Source organism: Hemiscyllium ocellatum, chromosome 32, assembly GCF_020745735.1.
Source record: "Hemiscyllium ocellatum isolate sHemOce1 chromosome 32, sHemOce1.pat.X.cur, whole genome shotgun sequence".
NCBI lineage: Eukaryota > Metazoa > Chordata > Chondrichthyes > Orectolobiformes > Hemiscylliidae > Hemiscyllium > Hemiscyllium ocellatum.
In genome coordinates, this window is record NC_083432.1 from 45889624 (window position 1) to 45910566 (window position 20943).

Consider the following 20943-nt stretch of genomic DNA (forward strand, 5'->3'; position numbering starts at 1 on the left):
TCCAGCTATCAAGCAGATTGGCATTGTGTTTGTTTGGTTTAGCCTCAATTGCACTTCCTTCCCTTTATTCTCTCTCTCTGATGCAACATTCGGCTGTAACAGAGATACACTTTCTCAATCCACCATCTCACGCGTCTACATCTTTCTCTCCCTCTCCCTCAGCCTGTCAACGTTTCTTCTCTGAGTAATTTTTGTCTGTCTTATTCAGTCAGGTTTCACTCCCTCTGACTGATCTCTCAACTCAGTGTGTCTGCGCTGAGCCCCTGCACCTCTCTCACTTAATTCTGTCTCTTACTTAACCTTTTCTTTCTCTTTCAGTCTTACTCTGATGCTCTCTCACTCTGCCTGTCTGTCTCATTCAATATCGTATTTTCAATCTCTCTCTGTTCCTCCCTCTCATTCTGTTCCTCAGCCAATCACTCTTCCAAACTTTGTTCTCTGTCCCACTTAATCTCTGCCTCACATTGTATCTCACTCTTTCAATCTCTGTCTTTGCCCATCTCTGTTAATTTCTTTGTCTCTCATTCAATCGCTGTCTGTCTAACTGCCTGGGACTATTGGTCACACTAACCCTTTCTCCCAGATCCACATACTATCTCTCCCAATCTCTGTTTCGCAAACACAGTATGAGTACAATTCTTGATCTTCCGACCCAATCTTGGAGTGTTTAGTCCATTTTTAATTTTCAGGGCATGCTTCTCAGCAGTAGTGCCATTTCTAACTGCAAAAGTCACCAAATTCCTCGAAGCAAACACAGCCCGGCAGCAATGCCTGTCCTGAGCACACATTAATCAGTGATTTTAACCCATTCTAAACCCTGCCAATTGTACAAAGTTAAGATGAAGCATATCCCTCTCTCTCTCTAAACATGTACATATTCTTAAGCAGAGTTTTCCATTTCATAATCATTCCCAGTTGAGTCAGACATTGCAGTTTTCAGTTTCTCTGTAGGCCGGTTGTGCAGCAGTGATAATGTCCCTACTCTGACCTAGGAAACCCAAGTTCAAGCCCCAGCAGTTCCAGAGATCCCTCTCCTGTTTTGTGTTAGTTTCTGCATATTTAGATTTTGATAGTTACCCGGTTTCCCATGAGAGATAAGAGATTTATTTGGACTGTTCATGTCTCCCACATGTTTGTAACTTATGCTCAGGACTGACTATTCCTTGCATTGCTGCTGGTAATGTGTTACGTTTCAAGAACCCAATGGGTTTTGAAACCAGACAACTGTACTGTTGCTGACAGGCATACGTTGAAGATGGTCAAACTTCCCAAAAGAGGCAGCACGGTGGCTCGGTGGTTAGCAGCGCTGCCTCCCAGTGCCGGGGACCCCGGTTCGATTCCAACCTCGGGTGACTGTCTGTGCGGAGTATGCACATTCACCCCATGTCTGTGCGGGTTTGCTCCGGTTTCCTCCCACAGTCCAAAGATGTTCCGCCCATGGCTAACGGAAGGGGTTACAGGGATTGGGTAGGAGGTCTGGGTCTGGGTGGAACACTGCAGAGGGTCACTGAGAACTTGATGGGCTGAATGGCTACCTTCCACAGTGTAGGGATCCAATGCAAAACTGGGGGACGAAAATGATAAACATTGATATTGTGTTTAGATAATGCAGTGTAGTCATGGTTACAATGCAGGACACCTGTGCCCATACCAACCCCCTCACCTTTGTCCAAGGCCCCAAGGGATCCTTCCACATGTGACAGAAATTTACTGTACTTCCACACATGCCATCGATGTGGTCCCCTCTACACTGGGGAGATAGGATGGTAACTTGCGGAATGTTTCAGAGAACATTTCTGGGACACGTACTAAACAACCCCACTACTCTGTGGTCGAACACTTTAATTCCGCCTCCCAGTCACCCAAGGATATGCAAGTCCTGGGCCTCTTCCACTGCCAGACTCTACCCACTTGATGCCTGGAGGAAGAACACCTCATCTTCTGCTTTGAGATCCTCCAACCCCACGGCATCAATGTGGATTGCACCAGTTGCCTCATTTCCCCTCCCCACCCCATCTCATCCCAGATCCAAGCCTCCAACTTGGCACTGCCCTCTTGAACAGTCCTACCTGTCCATCTTCCATCCCATCTATCCGCTCCACCCTCCTCTCCGACTGATCACCATCACACCCCACCACACCTACCAATCACATTCCCAGCTCCCATCCCCCACCCCCACCTGACCAGCTGTGCTTTTCCAGCGCCACACTTTTCGACTCTGATCTCCAGCATCTGCTGTCCTCACTTTCTCTTACCCAATTTGGTCACCACAAGCTCCTAAAACAGTGATTGGATTATTTTTCCATGTCAGGAATAATTCTTTTTCAGAATCGTAACACAGGATCTTTTATATCCATACAACAAGGGGACCTTATTTGAACATTTCATCTGAAATACTGAACCTCTGACAATGGCACCCTCCCTCAGTGCCGGGGTGTCAGCCTAATCTTTGTACTTCATCCCTGGTGTAGAACCTTCTGATTCAGAAGTGAGTGCTACTAACAGGGCCATGGCTGGCACCTCAGCCTTCTGCATAAAGGGAAGTCGTATCATGATATTCAGGGAAGTGAATCAAAACAGCTATTTACAGGTAAAACCAACTAAAGGCTCTAAATAGTGCATCAAAATGGCATAGGAAGGAATGCTAGTGAATGTATCTTCTTCCAGTAGCATTGGATAAATGGTACTCCCTAGTTGCTGCTATAGGCATCTCAGGGTTCATACTATCTGGGGACCTCTCAGTCTCAAGTCTTTTGTGATTTCCGAACTTTGTCATGTCAAACCCTGATATTTCCACCAATGCACTGCCCAATGTGGTCACAGAATAGCCCATCTTGACTCGAGAAAACTCACTGTTCGTGAGGTGCCTCTGAATCTTCTCTGATCTGCCTCCAATGCCAGTACATCCTTCCTTGGAAAACGTGTGATCAATGCCTCACCCACTGCTCTGCCAGACCCACTTCACGCCAGTATCTACTGGACTAAATTAAACAAATCAAACAAAATTAGATCAAATGAGTGCTAAGAAGCACTGTGACAAAAATGGAATCGAAAAGGAAATTTACAAATTCAGATTAAAACACTGTTTTGTTGGAGGATGATGCATTGCCAAACCCCTAACCACCACCACCACCACCAGCTCCCCCCCCACAGTGCCCACTGATTGCAGAAACCCTGGAAGTTCATCAGTCAGCACTGTGTTGTCCCTGTACAGGGACCGGGTGTGGACATCATCACTGAAGAGAGACAGGCAGGAACTGCCTCCACAGCCTGCAGCCTGGACTTGTTCATGCTCAGGCCCACGGGCACACCCATGTGGGGTACTCCGATCTGCTTAAACCCTCTCCACACTGGGTGGACAATCATCAGGAATGCGGGACTGAAGTGCAGCCAAATATCTAGTAAAAGCCTCTGTTAAAAATACACCAGAAGGGACTGGAGCTAACAGCAGTGCATATAAACATGAAACAGAACATCCAAATTACACCACTGTCTCAGATAATCAATTGGAGGCAAGACAGGACTTACAGAAAACAATCTATTTTACCACAACCAGAATCTAATTAGTCAGGAAACAAAATCTTGTGAAGCCTTCACCACAGAAAGCAGCCTCTCTGAAAGCAGACTCTGAATGAGTTAGAGCAGGGAGCTCCAATGGCAGAGTTCCCTGGTAAAAACCGAACAACTTCACCAACAAACTGCAGTGAAAGGAGGATTGTAACTAGATACAATTTGTATGTGAACTTAATCCCAGTCATTCACACAAGGGAGTTCCCCAGTTACCCCATTCTGGCTGTGAATATAGATATATAGGCATTGGATGTAGACCCCTGTCAGGGTTCGCGATGACGTTGACTCCATGTTGTTGGCTTTATTTCTCGACACAGAGAACGGATGGAAGCCATGGAGAAGCAGATTGCCAGTTTGACAGGACTTGTACAGAACGCACTTTTACGAGGGAGTGAAGGGGAACCTGCCAGGTAAAGAGTCCCAGTCTTTTCTTTTTTTGCTGTATCAGAATACTCCCTTGTTCCTGTAAAGAACAATGTGCATCCATAGAGCATCCGAGATCTCAGTAGTCACTTGGTAGCACAGAACCTGAGTGTTGATGAAAAAGACAGCGATCGTGTTGGAGCTTTGAGCCACTTGCCTCTCTGTCAGTCCCCAGCTCTGACGCTGTATGAATTGTTATTCCCTTTGAGATTTGGCATTCTTGCAAATCTGACCTGATGAATGTAAGATGAAAAGCTTTGCCAATATGTATCATTTTTTCAGCAACCCTAGATTTAGTAAACCACCCCACAGGAGAATTAGGTTGATACCAGAACTGAGAGGTTCTATCTGTTTGAAAGATGGAACAGTCTGGCACTCCGTTATCCAGAAAAGAGCAGTCTCAGGGATGACTGAATAGAGTCTTTGCGATTATGATTTGGTACAATTGGGGAGAGAAGATGTTTGGGTGAGACTAGAGATCAGATTACTGTGGAACTGAGAAGACACTGCAGACCTTTTGAAGTGGGGAGAATGGGCAGAACCCAAACACAGAAAGTGTTGAATTTTGATTGATAATATTGGGCAGGCACTATACAGAGTGTTATAGTTGTTCAACATTGACAAGAGATTGTGTGTTCAGTTCCATTTCACACAGCTAGCTTCAGATTTTAATGGCTTTTCTTAATTGTAACATTTTTGTTTTTCTCACAGCGATAAATCTGAATCAATAAACGGGAGCTCAGGCACCGGAAGTGAGTAAATGTTGAACTATTTCCTATCTGTAAATTCACCTCTGCTCTCGTGTGACAAAACTAGTGAAGGAACGATGAAGAGCTTTGTGATGATTCCTCGTCGATACGTCCCAGTGTCTCTATGAATTAATCTAAGCATCACCAAATCCCTCTTCCTGATTGGCCCATTCTTAACCATATAGAAAGAAATGGCCATGTTGGTCCCAGGTAGTTCCTTCAGTATCTCCTTCAGCAGTCCTGTCTGCTCCTTCCATGGTCATCTGTTATTGCCCCAACGCCACCTCCACCCACCACCTAGACAGCCAAAGGTTTCCAGACACTTCCTATGTCCATGCCATTTTTCCCATTCCCATCTCCCCAGGCTAGTCCCTCCTCAGCAATTTTCCTGGTCTTCCAGTTAAAGGTGACATCCTCATACTCTAATACACACTGGGAAAGGTATTGCCAGTGTCTCTGGAATTAAATAATCGATCTCGCTAACCACATAATGAAATGATTATATGGACGTTGTTATTTGGTTCTTTGTCCCAGTGTTCTCCCTCCTCCTCTGAAGCCGTTTTCATGGAATGCTGACTTTCAATGCAAAAAATGTTCACAAGATTCCAAATGCATCGCGTTCCTCTCTTTTTCAAATTCTGTGGGATTAGACCATAAGACATAGGAGCAGAAATTAGGCCATTCAGCCCATCAAATCTGCTCCACCATTCAATCATAGCTAACAAGTTTCTCAATCCCATTCTCCCGCTTTCTCCTCATAATCCTTGCTCCCCTTGATACTCAAGAACCTATCGATCTAAATCTTAAATATACTCAATGACCTGGCCTCCACTGCTTTCTGTGGCAATGAATTCAATAGACTCACCACTCTCTGGCTGAAGAAGTTTCTCATTATCTCCATTTTAAAATGCCTTCCCTTGACTCTAAGGCTGTGCCCTTGGGTCCTAGTCTCTCCTACCAATGGAAACATCTTCCCAAAATCCACTCTGTCCAGGCCATTCAGGATTCTGTATGTTTCAGTTAGATCCCCCATCATCCTTCTAATCTCCATCAAGTGTAAACTCAGAGTTCTCACACATTCCTCACATGTTAAGCTTTTCATTCCTGGGACCATTCTCATGAACCTCCTCTGAACACGCTTCAGGGCCAGTACATCCTTCCTGAGATATGGGGCCCAAAACTGCACACAATGCTCCACATGTGGTCTGACCAGAGCCTTATAGAGCCTCAGAAGTACATCTCTGCTTTAATATTCAAGTCCTGTTAAAATAATTGCCATCATTGCATTTGCCTTCCTAACTGCTGACTCGACCTGCAAGTTTACCTTGAGAGAATCCTGAACTAGAACTCCCAAGTCTCTTTGTGCTTCAGGTTTCTGAATTTTCTCCCCATTCTTCCTAGACAGACAGATGTTTAGTTAAGAGTCTCACTTGAAAGATGGCACCTCTAACAGTGCCGCACTCCCCCTGCACGTACTCGAGAGTCAGCCTTGATGTTTGTGTTGAAGCCCAGCCACAAGCTTTAGTGAGGAGCATGGCTGAGAGATCACAATGTCAGTCTTCATGTGAACTGGACACTGACTGAGTACTGGCAAGATATTTCACCTTAATGTGCTTCATAGCCGAGCAAGCTATCTGTACTTTCCATTATGGAAGATGCCAGGACCCTTGATTAGTTTTATTAAGATATATTTTCCCCACCCCAGTGGACGCAGGGATACGCTGTGTGACACATTTGGATGGCATCTCTCCTTCTGAGTCAGAACCTCTGGCTTTGAGTTCTCCACCAGGGGCTTGTAGTTTTAGATATTTTCTCAATCAATGTTATTACACACCTCTGGAGCAGATGGGATTTGAACCCAGGTCTCCTTGCTCAAAGATAGGCACTCTACCACTGTGCTACAAGTTATATGTTTGTATGAAAGTTCTGTCATAGGTCAATTATCCACTTGTAAATCCTTCCGACACACCTGTTGGCAGGTGGTGAAAGGGGGAGAGTCACCCAATCAGCCGCCCATCAGGAAGGGTCACAAACCAGAGCAGTAGCTTTCCCGAAAGTGTGGCCCAATTCATGGGAAGGCCACTTTCGCAAATGGGGACAGCAGGAAAGATGGACCAAATGGACACACGGAGTGCAATCAGCTGATGCAGCCCTGAGTGATTAGTGCACAACAAGCACACGGATTCCGGACTCTCCTGAACAGTCTCTGAACCTGAAACCTGGGAAGTTATGTTCCTGGTGTAAAAGGCCTGCAGCAGGATAGTGGCTGGGTCATTGATCCAACCCAGATTCCCGGGTGAATAATCCCATGGAGGGATTTCAATTCCCATGGCAACGGTTTGCATCAGAATCAGGAAATAAAACCCAACTGGTTCATTCACATTCCTACTGACAGGAAAGCTTCCCTGATGTGACCCCCACATGACCCCACTTATACCAACGTGGGTGATCTCTGAAGTGCCCAAGAAAGCCATTCGGTTCTCACAGATTCTCAAGAACAAGTGCTGAGATTCAAGAGGAGCTCACCACCATCTTCTCTGGACAGCTAAAGGCCAACCAGTAAATGTTAGCCAGCAACTCGAGAATGAATTAGAACAAGTTTGGATCAAGCAAATGATTTATCTGTGAGGCCAAAGAATTTACTCAGAATATATTAATGTTTGCACTGTTGTATATACGGGCCCACCCATATCATTCACATACAATGTCAGTAGGACACTCCACCTTCCCACACTTTATGCAAACATGGTTGTAAATCCCTACCTAGTAATTAAACATTTGCACCTCTGTTATATTCTAAGTTTTGTTGCCATAATCTTACCAAACCATAGGGGCTGCTCTCTCATTAGAGAGAAGCGACTGGTGATGATTTAACCTGAGGAGGAGGTTGAGAAGGAGAGTCCTTCATGGTAACCACAAACTGGTGATGGGAATTTAATTACACTGCTCTGTAAATCAACAATCCAGCCAACTGAGCTAAACCGATTTATAGCAATCAAGTCTAAGCAAAATGAATTTGCAGTGGTCTCGCTCTGATCTCAGGAGTTGCGATGGGATTTAGTTATCTTGCTGGAATCCCTATCTCTGTTCCCTCTGTCCCCGTGTTGCTGTTGACCCAGACGACAGCAGAATATGCAAGTGATGTTTCCACAATGTACCTGGTGATGAAAGCTAAGCTGATGGATGGGGGTGACCTGCCAGTTGAAACGCCTGCCATTTCACACCCATTGCGTGGCTCAGATCTCCCTTGCACCTCTCTTCCTGCACTGTCCTCTATTTGCGGTCCTCTCCCGGCGGGTTTGGGGGTTTTGCCTGTGATTGAGAGTTCTCTTGCATTGTACACATCTTTCTTTGTTTCTGTCCCTGTCAGCTCTGAGCCCCTCTGTGCGGAGCACGGTGAACAGCACGGCAGCAGCACCAGCAGCACCAACAACATCTATCAGCCACCCCACGGCCATTACCAGGCTCCAGATGCAGCTCCATCTCCACGACCTCCAGCAAAACGCCAGTGACCTCCGCAATCAACTCCAGCAGCTGCGTAAACTCCAGGTATCCCAGTGCCTTCCGCACAGACAACAACACAAAGCACTTGCTTTTCTAAACCACTTTTCACAACCCAGGGACATTTCAAGTGTGTTACAGCCAATGAAATAATTTGAACTGCTGTCACCTCTGTAATGTAGTTAAAAATCACACAACACCAGGTTATAGTCCAACTGGTTTATTTGGAAGCACTAGCTTTTGCAGCACTGCTCCTTCATCAGGTGGTTGTGGAGCAGGCCCTTAAGACACAGTATTTATAGCAATGGATTACAGTCGGCACATTCTGGAATATAGGAAGTGGAAAGGTCAGTAAACGCACAGCGAGCTCCAACAACAGTGTGATAATGATGAGCTCAGCTGTTCCTTTTGGGATTAGATCAAGGGATAAATATTGGCCAGATGATAACTGAAGTCAGTTTATGAGACTGACACCTAAATTAATCCCTGGACTGAGCATATTGCCCAATGAGGAAAGGCTTGGCAGGTTAGTCCCGAATCCTTGGAGTTTAGAAAAGTCAGAGGTAGCTTAATTGAAACTTAAGATAGAACATAGAACATAGAATCTTGAAAGGACTTGTCCAGATGTATGTGGAAAGGATGTTTCCTCTTGTGGGAGAATCTAGAACTCGAGGGTCACAGTTTATAATTAAGGGGTTTCTCCATGAGGGTTGAGAGTATTTGGAGTTCCCTTCCTCTCAAGGCTATGCAGGAATGTAGAGCTGAGATTAAAAACCAGATCAGCCATGATCCTGTTGGATGGCAGAGCAAAACTTGAAGGGCCAAATGACTCGCTTGTTCATTTGGAGCTCCCCTACTCTTCTGTGAAATAGTGTCACAGGATCTTGTCCCTCTCGAGCTGGCAGGAGGAGTCTCAGTTTAACATGAGGTCCATTTCACAGCAGAAAGCACAGAGTTTGGAACAGAGTTTTAAACCCCTCTCACTTCTTATTTGATCTGAAGTTGCCCTCAGGTGTTGTTTTTGAGCTATTTGAAACAATTGTTCCCATCTCGGAAACAAAGAGAATTCTCCTGTTCCTCTGCTCAGCTGGTGTTCGGGATTGATTGCTGTTACCTGAGAGAGAGGTGAAGAGGTCAGCTGTCTGTGAAATGATCTTAGCCCACGGGCTGCTGGTGTGTGGTTTTTATTTGTATTCATTAGTAGAATGTGAGCATCCCTGACTAGTGTATTGCCCATCCCTAATCACCAGGAAAGTGGCGGTGAGCTGCCTTCCTGAACCACTGCTGACCATTTGCCCTAGGTAGACGAACCCAGAATGCAGTTCTAAGATATTAATCCAGCAATGCTGAAGGAGCAGTGATCTATTTCCAAGTAGGATGGTGAGTATCTTCTCAGGAAACTTGTAGGTGGTGGTATAGGTGTATCATGTATCTGCTGCCCTTGTCCTTCTCAATGGTAGAGGCTGTGGATTTGCAAAGTGTTGTCAAAGGAGTGTTACTGAGTTTCTGTAATGCATCTCATACATGGTACACACTGTCAGCATTATGCATCGGTTGTGGAGGGAGTTTAACTTCAAGCTGGTGCCAATCAAGCAGGCTACGTTATCCTGGTGAAAGCTTCTTGAGTGTTTTTGGAGCTACGTCATCCAGGAAAATGAGCAATTTTCCATCACACTCCTGACTTGTGTCATGTAGAGACAGGAGATAAGTTACTCACTCTGAGTTGATAAAGTGTGGTGCTGGAAGAAGCACAACAGGTCAGGCAGCAAACAAGGAGCAGGAGAGTTGACGTTTCGGCCAGTCCTGATGAAGGGCTTATGCTCAAAGCATCAACTCTCCTGCTCCTCGGAAGCTGCCTGACCGGCTGTGCTTTTCCAGTGCCACACTTTATCGACTCTGACTCTCCAGCATCTGCAGTCCTCACTCTATCCAAATTACTCGCTCCACCATGACTTTAGATTTTATCTGAGATTTTGAATGTCTGAGACTGGGGTTTCTTGTTCCGTTAAAGGAATTATCATTTTGGAGGCTTGGTGTTGACTTATCGAAACGTCTGCCTTGGTGCTGGACATTAACCTGTGTGTCGTGTTAACATTAGCACTGAAACAATGCAATAAGAGATTGAAACCATCCAAGGGATTGTCCCAGTATATATCATTTTCAATTTCTTTTTGTCTAATTTCCTTAATGGAATGGCTGGGGAATTATTCCAAATCTTGGGATGGTTGCACAGAACCCTGGAATTGTTGCTGCCTTGATTCTTGGGCTGGGAGATGGAAATCAGGATTGTTTCTGGATCTTGAGTGTGCTCCCAGGTAAAACAGTCACCTTTTGGGGTTTTCACACTGGCACTGTCTGAAGGGGATGGGTAAGTTCATTAGGAGCCTTGCACTTGGGTGTGAGGTTCAGTTGCATGCAGTGGAGGGTATTAGAAAATGGATCCAACTTCAGTTCACAGAGTCAAACAGCACGGAAACAAATCCTTCAGTCCAACTCGTCCATGCGTACCAAGTTTTCCCAATTTTCCAAACTAATCCCATTTGCCTGCATTTGGCCCATATTCCTCGAAACCTTTCCTATTTATGTACCTGTCCAATGTTTTTTAAATGTTGTAACTGTACCTGCATCTACCCACTTCCCCTGGTAGTTCATTTCACACACCAACCACCCTCTGTGTGATAAAGTTGCCCCTCAGGTCCCTTTTAAATCTTTCTCCTCTCACCTCAGAAATATATCCTCTAGTTTTGAAATCTCCTACCCTAGAGAAAAAAATCTTTGCTATTCACCTTATCTATGCCCTTCATGATTTTATAAATCTCTATAAAGTCATCCCTCAGCTACGCTCCAGTGTAAAAAGTTCCAACCTATCCAGCCTCTCCTTATATCTCAAACCCTCCAGTTCTGGCAACATCCTTGTCACTCTTATCTGAACCCTCTCCAACTTAGTAATGTCCAAACTATAGCAGGGTGCCCAGAACTATACCTAGTACTCCAAAAGTAGCCTCACCAATGGCCTATACAACTGCAACATGAGATCCCGACCGTATACTTAATGTTCTGAGCAATGAAGGCAAGCATGCTAGATGCCTTCTTAACCATCCTATCTCTTGTGATGCATCTTTCAAGGAATTATGTACCTGAACCCTTAGGTCTCTCTGTTCTACAACACTACCCAGGGCCCTACCATCAATTGTATAAGTCTTGCCCTTGTTTGTTTTCCCAAAATGCAACACCTCACATTTATCCAAATTCAACTCCATCTGCCACTCCTCAGCCCATTGGTCTCATTGATCAAGATCCCTTTGTAATCTTAGATAACCCTCTTCACTGTCCACTATACAAACAATTTTGGTGTCATCCACAAACTTACTTACCATGCCTCCGAAATTCTCATCCAAATTATTTATATAAATGACAAACGAGTGGACCCAGCACCTGTCCCTGTGGAACATCTTTGGTCACAGGCCTCTAGTCCAAGAAACAACCCTCTACCACCACTCTGTCTCTCAACCAATGGTTTAAAACTTTAAATAAGAGCAGAGCTAGAAGCCAGGCCAGCAGTGTAAGTGGGGGATTGAGGGATTGTGGGAATGGATAATACCTCTACTTTGGCTGCATTATACTTGGACAGGCAGAGAGCGTGGTATACCTGCCTGGGATATGACCCCTCATTGGGGATGTTCAGTTCTGAGGAAGAGTCATACTTGACTGGAAATGTTAACTCTGTTTCTCTCTCCACAGATGCTGCCAGACCTACTGAGTTTCTCCAACATTCTCTGTATTTATTTCAGATTTCCAGCATCCACAGGATTTTGATTTTATTCAAGAAACTGAGAAACCTTCCTTTGTGGATAGAGTTTATTTACTACTCAATCTTACAACTCCTTTCAAAACCACCACACCCCTCCCCCCGCCCACTGTTATAGATACTCCCTATATATGTGTACTTTAGTATTTTTCCAACCAACCTGTTCAAAGATGTTATTGACATACCTCTGGAGCAGATGAGACTTTAACCTGGCTCTCCTAGCTCAGAGATATTGACATATACATAGCCTGTGTATGTGTGGTCATACTCAGATACTTAATAGCTACTGCAGTTTCTCCTACGTCTTAAATAAAGATATTAACAAACTTAACAGTGTGATTATCTATCCAGACACTAAAACAGGGCTGCTGATTGGATTTGTTATCCTCTATAGAGTCCTCAGCCTTATCATTCCCAAAGGAGATACTCACTGTCTGTTTGATCCTGCAGTTCAGGTTTTGATGTATTGTTCATTACCTTCTCTAACAGGTCCAAAGCCAGGACACCATGAAGAACATGATGAAGCGCTTGGAGTCAGAGATAAGTATCAGGGTGACAGAAACTCTAAGGAAGCAGGAAGACCCTCTCCATCGCCAGCGTGCTCTGGTAGAAGAGGAGAGACAGAAGTATCTGAATGATGAAGAGATGATTGTGCAGCAGCTGAAGTAAGTTGGAAGTTATTTACAAAGCCAAATGGACTGACAGCAGATCATATGAATCATAACTTGAAAGGGCAGAGCATTGAGCTCAGTGACACTACAATAATATTAACATGACTGGATTGTGACTTGATTCGCTAATCTCCTTCAGAGAAGGAAATCTGCCATCCTTACCCTAAATATCTGACCCTAACTGTGATTCCAGACTGGTTGATCCTTAACCACAAAGAGTATTACCACATAGATGGCAAAGTTCAAGAAGTTTTTCACCCTCACCTTCTCGTGGCTAATTACACACAAGACAGTAAATGCTGGCATAACCAGTGACTCCCACATCCCATGAAAGAAAGGTTTTAGCTGCTCTCTGAAATGGCCGATGAAACCCTTACTGTTTTAATACAGAAGACAGATCACTGCTGCCTCTCAAAGGCAGTTAGGATTGGCTAACGATTCCTGCCTCAGCCACCAATTCTCACATAGCAAGGTCGACGTTGTTCAGAATTCAGTCAGGCAGGTCCGGGAGACCCACAGGATCATCCCTCCAGGCGGGTGACAGCTTCTGAGTGTCTCACCTGACAGCCTGACCCGAATTTCTGATGCGTGCTTTCAGGTAGAAATCTCGATAAGAATGTCAAGGAAAAGCTGAGGATTTTAATAAAGTTTGAGGTTCTGGGTTAGAATTAGCTGGGTAGACACTGACACTGACACTGTTTAAATTGTAATACAGTCAAAACAGTGTGATGAAAGGTATAAAACTTAAATATATTCCGGATTTTTAATTTCAAAATAGAGGCGAATGGGCGTAGGTTACTTCTGTGGACACTTCTTCTGAAAGAGTGTCTTAAATTCAGCATTTGTCAAAAAGCAAGTGAATGCAGAGCCCAGTGGTTGTACGTTTGGTTTACAACAGATAGGGTAAGGATTTAGGGCCATTAAAGTTATATTCAGTTCAGCATAATCTGAGATTGAGCAAATGTTTTTTTTTAAATTCACTTCAGAGAGCATCAGAGTTGACTTCAGAAGTATGTTTAGTTTCTCTCCTGGAAGGAATTGAGTGCAGTTTCAGTTGACCAATCACCCCAATCAAAGGGTTTAGTCTACTCAGAAACTGTAGATTATTAGAACTGTCGAGTTTATAAGCCCTCAAATTTGTGAATAAACACATGTCAGCAGGAAGAACTCATTTTCTCTGCAGTCCACGGCACACAAACTGGAAGCAGTTAAGGAGCAACTCAAAGAGTTGAGATTACAGTGCAATCTCACTGGACTTGTGTCTCTGTCATGGATAGTGTTGGGAAACAGGTTGTGACTTTGTTTTGTTGTGTGTTTTAAGATAATTTAACAATCATCTGTAGTTATATGGCTTAGTTTTGTCATTTTCTTTGTCTGTGTAATCAATGAGGAAAGTCTGCAGCTTCATGTGGATATGTTTCAGTGACTGACCATGTTAAACAACTCAACAACAAAATGATCATATGATCTATCAAGCCAGGTTTTATTCTGACTTGTCCATGAATAACATCAGCTGAGCTCAATAACACTTGGATCTGAAGAGGGGCAGAGGAGAGAAACATTGCACAGTCTGACTCACTGACAACCAATGCCATCTGGTGATCATGGCTGTAAGTAAATAGGAGGAGATTCTGAATGGCTGCTAACTGCTGCTAAATACAAAGGATTGTCTCTCGAGTCTTTGCTTTTACATTTCGACCATGAATTTGGAAGGATTCCTAATGCAAACAGAAGGAGATAATTTAAATTAAACTCTTGGAAAAATTCTTGGTGTGATGAAGCCCAATTTGAAATACAAACAACTTGCATTTATGGAGCTTCCTTAACACTTTAGATTGTGTCTATAAGAATATTGTTCTATTGGTAACACTTCCCCAACATTAACATTATATATAGCCAATGAGCTTTTATTGGCTTATTCAACCAAATTGTTCTCTGACTCTATACAACTTCTGTGATTCACTTTGATAGTTTTCGGATAATAGCGTAATATTTTAACCAATTTTGGAGTTCAAGGTTTAACATTCCATCTTCCTATTCGCCTCCATTTTTTTCTTTTAAGTATCTCCAACTAGTCTGACACTTTTATTTCACTTGCTATTAGTTTCAGTATTGTTAACACTCTTTTCTAGTGACGATCCTCTCTGTCATAACCTCTCTTTAACACTTTAATAAGCCACATCCAGTGACATTTGCTCCTGTCTGGCGGAATCGCCATGTGACGCACATCACTGAGTTTCTTTTTGATTTGTTTAGATCCAGTGATTCCAACAACAAATCCAAATTTTTTTTGTCTCTTACAAAATTTGTAAATGTCTGATTAGGCTGTCTTAAAATCTCATACTTTAATTAATTAAGCTTCATAATAAGCTTTGTGTATTACATTTTGACAGTTTCATAGTAGCCTTTTTGACAAGCTGGTGTGCACATTCACAGCTACATCTGTCCCAACACTCTCCAGCTCAAGGCCCCAACACTCTCCCAGCCAAAGGTCCCAACACTCTCCCAGCTAAAGGTCCAAATACTCTCCCAGCTAAAGGTCCCAACACTCTTCCAGCTACAGGTCCAAATGTTTTTTAGCCACTTCATTTGTCCAGGTCCTTTGCATATGAGGTGGAATATCTTTCCACTTTGTAAATGTTGGCACTAATATTTATTTTTAGTTAAATCAAAATCCCTGATTCATTATTCTAAGCTACAATGCCTCTCTCCCAGTTCTCTTGTCTGAATCCCTGATCTCTTTGGAGTTCAAGGTTTAACATTCCATCTTCCTATTCTCCTCTGTTTTTTCTTTTTTCTCTCTTTCAATTTTATTTGCTTATCTTTCTCCTCACTCTTCAACTCGAGATTTTCAATTCCAATTTAATTTTTCATTCTTTCTTCTTTTGTTTTTCTCTTCTTCTTTTCCAATTCTGATTTTTAAATGTCTCTTTCTGTCTCAAGTTTTATTTTCACTTTTGTTTGAATCTTATTAATTATAGCAATGACACATCAACTGCAGATTTTCCTGTTAAATCTAAATACTTGATCGTTAATTTAATTATCCCATCCTTACGGGATCCTGCTTTTATTTCTACTGCCGACCCCATCAGCTTCACCTGAAGCCAAGATTTCAAATAACCCACTGTTAATGATTTCTACTCTCAGAGAACATCTTAGCAACATTCAAGGCCAAGTTGAAATTCCAATCCATGCAACAAATTTTGCCACAAAACTTTTCTTTTATATTCAAAACCTTCACACATTCCTGTGTTTAAAAGAGACTCAGATGCCTCTTAAATTCATTGAATATCAATCCTAGATGAGCCCCCAAATATTATGATCTGAGATAATGCAGATACTGGATAAGGCAGATCCCCGGGGGAATCTGGTTTGATAGATCACAGTTTAATTGTTGCAATTGGTTATCTTGGTCATGAGTCACTGAAACTTACTTGGGTGAGGCTGCAGATGTTCTTTAACTATAGAATGTAGACTTCTTACTCAAAAGCAAAACTAACAAAGCTATATATGTGTAACAGTTAGAAATATCTTAATATAACTAGTAAACCAAAGTTTTAGCCGGTTCTCCATCACTATCTTTTTACAGATGCTCAATACGAAACAAATTTCACTTCTATGCCAATTCACAAGTTTTTACTAAATTGACTCTATTGAGATTCTTTCTGTTGGACTGCAGAGATATTTTATCATTCTTTTCCAAATCCATTGTCATGAACCTTTGACAATTCTGATGGCCTACTCTTTTTCAGCTCCAATAACTTTAAGATTTCTGCCCAAGCCTTCCTGGTTTAGAAACTCCACATTTTAAAACTCTTGGTTTTAGAGGGTGCCCAGAGTTACAAGATTAATTATTATGCTAGGAATTCCCTTCCAAACTGAACACCTGATTCGTCTGAACTGGGACCATGAACCTTCTGTTCTGAAATTTAAAATAATAATTCCTGCCTTTCTGGTCGATTGTAAACTCAGCAGGATAAACATTCCATCCATGAATACTCCAGGCATTCCGCCAGACACTTAATCACATTTTTTTCTTGGAATTGATGCACTTAGGCCCCAGTTCCAAATGCTTTCCTGACCTGGTCTAACAAAAAATGCCTTTACAGAACTGACCCAGATCCATCTGCCACTTTCCTTACAAAATCCAAATCCAAAAAATATAATCCATACATACCATGCACCTTCCATCACAGCAAGTCTGCAGGCTGGCTGTTTTTATCATTCTCTCAGATGGGCAAGTACACTGCACACCTGTCAGCAGTATCCTGTTACTAAGCAACAGCAAGTGCTCCATTGCACATCTCTAAGACATCCAACAACTCATTGCATTAATCAGAAACTAATCCGTTTACAAAGTGAAGCAAAGCAAATTCATTGTAATCGGATTGGGTTTTATATGATCCAATCAAACTTTTTTGTTGTTGACTGAGCCAGGGATACAGAGCAATGGTGAATCTGTTTCAGAATCCTGGTACAATGGATAATTGAAGGAAGAACACAAAATAATATGGCTTATGTCTTTTGAAAGATGGAAGGTTTTAGGTAAAGCTCACCGTGTAATAGATTGTGTACTGCTTGTGTGTTTGACATCGGGAAGAGAAGAGCTTATGCCCAGAGCGCGATGCGCCTGCTCCCGGGATGCTGCCTGACCCGCTGTGCTTTTCCAGCGCCACACTCTAATCTCCAGCATCTGCAATCCTCACCTTTTCCTATGGGGAGGAGAGTGATGGGCTTGTACTTCTGTGATATTTTTGAAAGTTACTCAGCTTATTCCTGTTGTTGAAGGATTGGTTGAGGGCTATGAAGGAGGAATGGTTAATGGAATTTTTTGGGATGGTGTAGTGTGTAATGGAGTTTCCCAGGTGTTGATTTTGGAACACTTGCTTTTCCTGATGTGTCTATCAAGTGAACAATTTCCAAGTTTGCAGATGATACAAAACTTGGAAAATTATTGGGGACAGCTGTTGTTGACAAGCTGATGCAGTGGGCAGCTAGTTGGGAGGTAAGGTTCAAAACATAGAGTTGAAAGTTGATATATTTTGGCAGAGAGAACAGGAATAAAAGAATAAAGCAAAAGAGTATTGTCTAATGCCCCTTTGAATGTCTGAATTGAACCTGCCTCCACCTCACGTTCAGGCAGGGTTGCAGAACCCTCCCACTCGCTGGGTCAAAAAGCTTTTCCTTGCTTGGCATTTGCTGCTTTTGCAAATTGCCTTATGTTTGCATCATCTTGATCTCATTCTTGGAAAACACATTCTCTGGTCTATCCAGCTGACTCATGATTTTGGAAAATTTTATCAAATCCCTTAGCCTTTTCTCAGAAAAGGCATCCCAAATTCTTCATAACTGGAACTATTCATAAACCTGCACTGGACTGTCTCCAATATGTTCACATCCTCACAGGCTGTTGTGTCCAGAACTATACACAATACTTTAGTTGAGATCTAACTAGTTTCTTGTACACATTTGACATAACCTCCCTGCTCCTGTACTCTGTTCTCATTTTAATAAAGTCTAGGATGCTGTGTCCTTTATTAACTGCTTGCTCTGTCTGTCATGATTCTTTAGCAATTTATTAACATAAACATCCAGGTCTTTTTGCTCCTGCACACCTTGAGGCTTGAATAGCCATTGGGAATTACTGCCGGAAAGTTTTTTTCACATTGAACTCGATAAAAGGTAAACAAATGTTTTACAACAGAAATATTGACCACGTGAAGGCCCGCTGGGTGTTCGTCACTCTGTGCTCTGAGTCACAATGTTGTGGATTCCAGTCAGTGCACTATCTCAGCTGGCACTCTCAGTGCAGTATTGAGGGAGTGCTGCACTGCTGCTGGTGGAAGATTAAACTGAGGTCCCGAGTTTCCTGTTGAGGAGGACACAATGGCCCAGTGAGTGAGCTACGTATGTGAAGATCTCCTTCAGTGATAAATCATGCTGCAGTGCTGGAGCCAGGCAGATTGTGCAGAAAGGGAAATACAAGGGTTGACAATGTTTGTGTTATTTGGGAGAGTTTGGGTGATTTCATGTTTTCAGTGTTAAGTTATGGCTTGTACCCTTCTTTGCTAATTCTTGGGAGGTGGGCATTGTTAGCAAAGCTTACATTAATGGTCAATTCTTTGATACCAGTTTTGAATATAAGAACACAGGGATGTATCAGCCTGGATCTGATTGTGAGTGTAACTCCACTTGGGTGACACGGTGGCTCAGTGGTTAGCACTGCTGCCTCATTGTGCCAGGTACCCAGGTTCAATTCCAACCTCAGGTGACTGTCTCCGTGGAGTTTACATATTCTCCCCGTGCCTGCATGTTTACCTCTGGGTGCTTTGGTTTCCTCCCACGTTCCAAAGATGTGTAGGTTAGTTGGATTGACCATGCTAAATTGCCCCATAGTGTGAAGGCAAGATGGGTTAGCCATGGGGAATTCAGAGAATTGGGGGTGGGGTGGGGGGGAGGTCTGTGTGGAATCTCTTCAGAGGGTTGGTGTGGATCCAGTGGGCTGAATGGCCTGCTTCCACATTGTAGAGATTCGATGATTTTCTGCCTAACCTCCATAAACCTTGATTCCTTTGTGGTTCAGGAGTATCTCCTGTGAATATATTCTGTGACACAGGCTCAATGATTGGCTGCTGTGGGGACCATCTCTTAACTCTCAGATCCCTTACTCTGAAACTGATTACTTAGCTCTAGATGCTCTTCAGAAGTTGACATTTTTATCACAATCACTTCTCATTCTTCTGAGCTGCAGGCAGTGTTACCCAGCTAGCTCAACCTTTCCTCATTAGAAAATCTCTTCACCCCCAAGAATCAACCTCATGGACTATCTCTGAATTGCCTCCAATGCAAGTGTACACCCCGTTAAATTCAAACACAGTATCTGGCTGTGACTCACCAATGTTCTATGCTATTAAAGACAACCTTCCCTCCCCTACTCCTCACAATAAAGTCCAATGTTACATTTGCCTTCCTTGATGGATCTGCATGCTCAGTTTTTGCAATTCATGTAGATCACCTAGGTCCCTCTGCAGTGCCTGAGCTGAAAATGTGTTGCTGGAAAAGCGCAGCAGGTCAGGCAGCATCCAAGGAACAGGAAATTTGATGTTTCGGGCATAAGCCCTTCATCAGGCGTAAGCCCTCTGCAGTGCCTGTCCAGTTGAATAATACTCTGCTTTGATACTTTTCCTACCCTCATTGCAGGGTCTAACTCAGAGATGTCAGATGGAGTTAGATGGGAGCTGGACTGAGGAAGATTGAAAATCCTCATTCACTACAGACTGCTCACCAACAAATCCATGGTCACTTGCACTGATAGCATATTTTTAAAAACTGAATTCAAATCCTCAGGATATTAGAGGGACATTTAAATTCAAGTTCCCAGTCATCATTTATATAAACGATTTGGATGTGAGCATAAGAGGTATAGTTAGTACGTTTGCAGGTGACACCATAATTGGAAGTGTAATGGACAGCGAAGAAGGTTACCTCAGATTACAACAGGATCTTGAGCAGATGGGCCAATGGACTGAGAAGTAGCAGAGAGAGTTTAATTCAGATAAATGTGAAGTGCTGCATTTTGGGAAAGCAAATCTTAGAAGGACTTATACACTTAATGGTAAGGTCCTAGAGAGTGTTGTTGGACAAAGAGACCTTGGAGTGCAGGTTCATAGCTCCTTGAAAGTGGAGTCACAGGGAGATAGGATAGTGAAGAAGGTGTTTGGTATGCTTCCCTTTCTTGGTCAGAGTATTGAGTACAGGAGTTGGGATGATTTGGAGATGCCTGTGTTGGACTAGCGTGCACAAAGTTAAAAATCACACAACACCAGATTATAGTCCAACAGGTTTAATTGGAAGCTCACTCGCTTTTGGAGTGCTGCTCCTTCATCAGGTGATTGTGGAGGACACAATTGTAAGGCACAGAATTTATAGTAAAAATTTACAGTGTGGTGTAACTGAAATTATACATTGAAAATGTTGCGGCTGTACAGGACATTGGTTAGGCCACTGTTGGAATATTGCATGCAAATCTGGTCTCCCTCCTATCAGAAGGATGTTGTGAAACTTGAAAGGGTTCAGAAAAGATTTACAAGGATGTTGACAGGTTTAGAGGATTTGAGCTATAGGGAGAGGCTGAACAGGCTGGGGTTGTTTTCCCTGGAACGTCGGAGGCTGAGGGGTGACCTTATAGAGGTTTACAAAATTATGAGGGGCATGGATAGGA

At 43.1% G+C, this 20943-nt stretch overlaps 1 protein-coding gene across 1 annotated transcript in view; it reads left to right on the top strand.

The window, feature by feature from the left end:
* Positions 1-20943, top strand: part of LOC132830952 (SRC kinase signaling inhibitor 1-like) — a 313973-nt gene that overhangs the window by 253415 nt on the left and 39615 nt on the right. Inside the window, exons 9-12 of the mRNA XM_060848915.1 lie at positions 3888-3980; positions 4705-4745; positions 8113-8291; positions 12541-12716. Of these exons, the coding sequence (XP_060704898.1) occupies positions 3888-3980; positions 4705-4745; positions 8113-8291; positions 12541-12716 (489 nt within the window). The remainder of the gene's footprint in view (positions 1-3887; positions 3981-4704; positions 4746-8112; positions 8292-12540; positions 12717-20943) is intronic.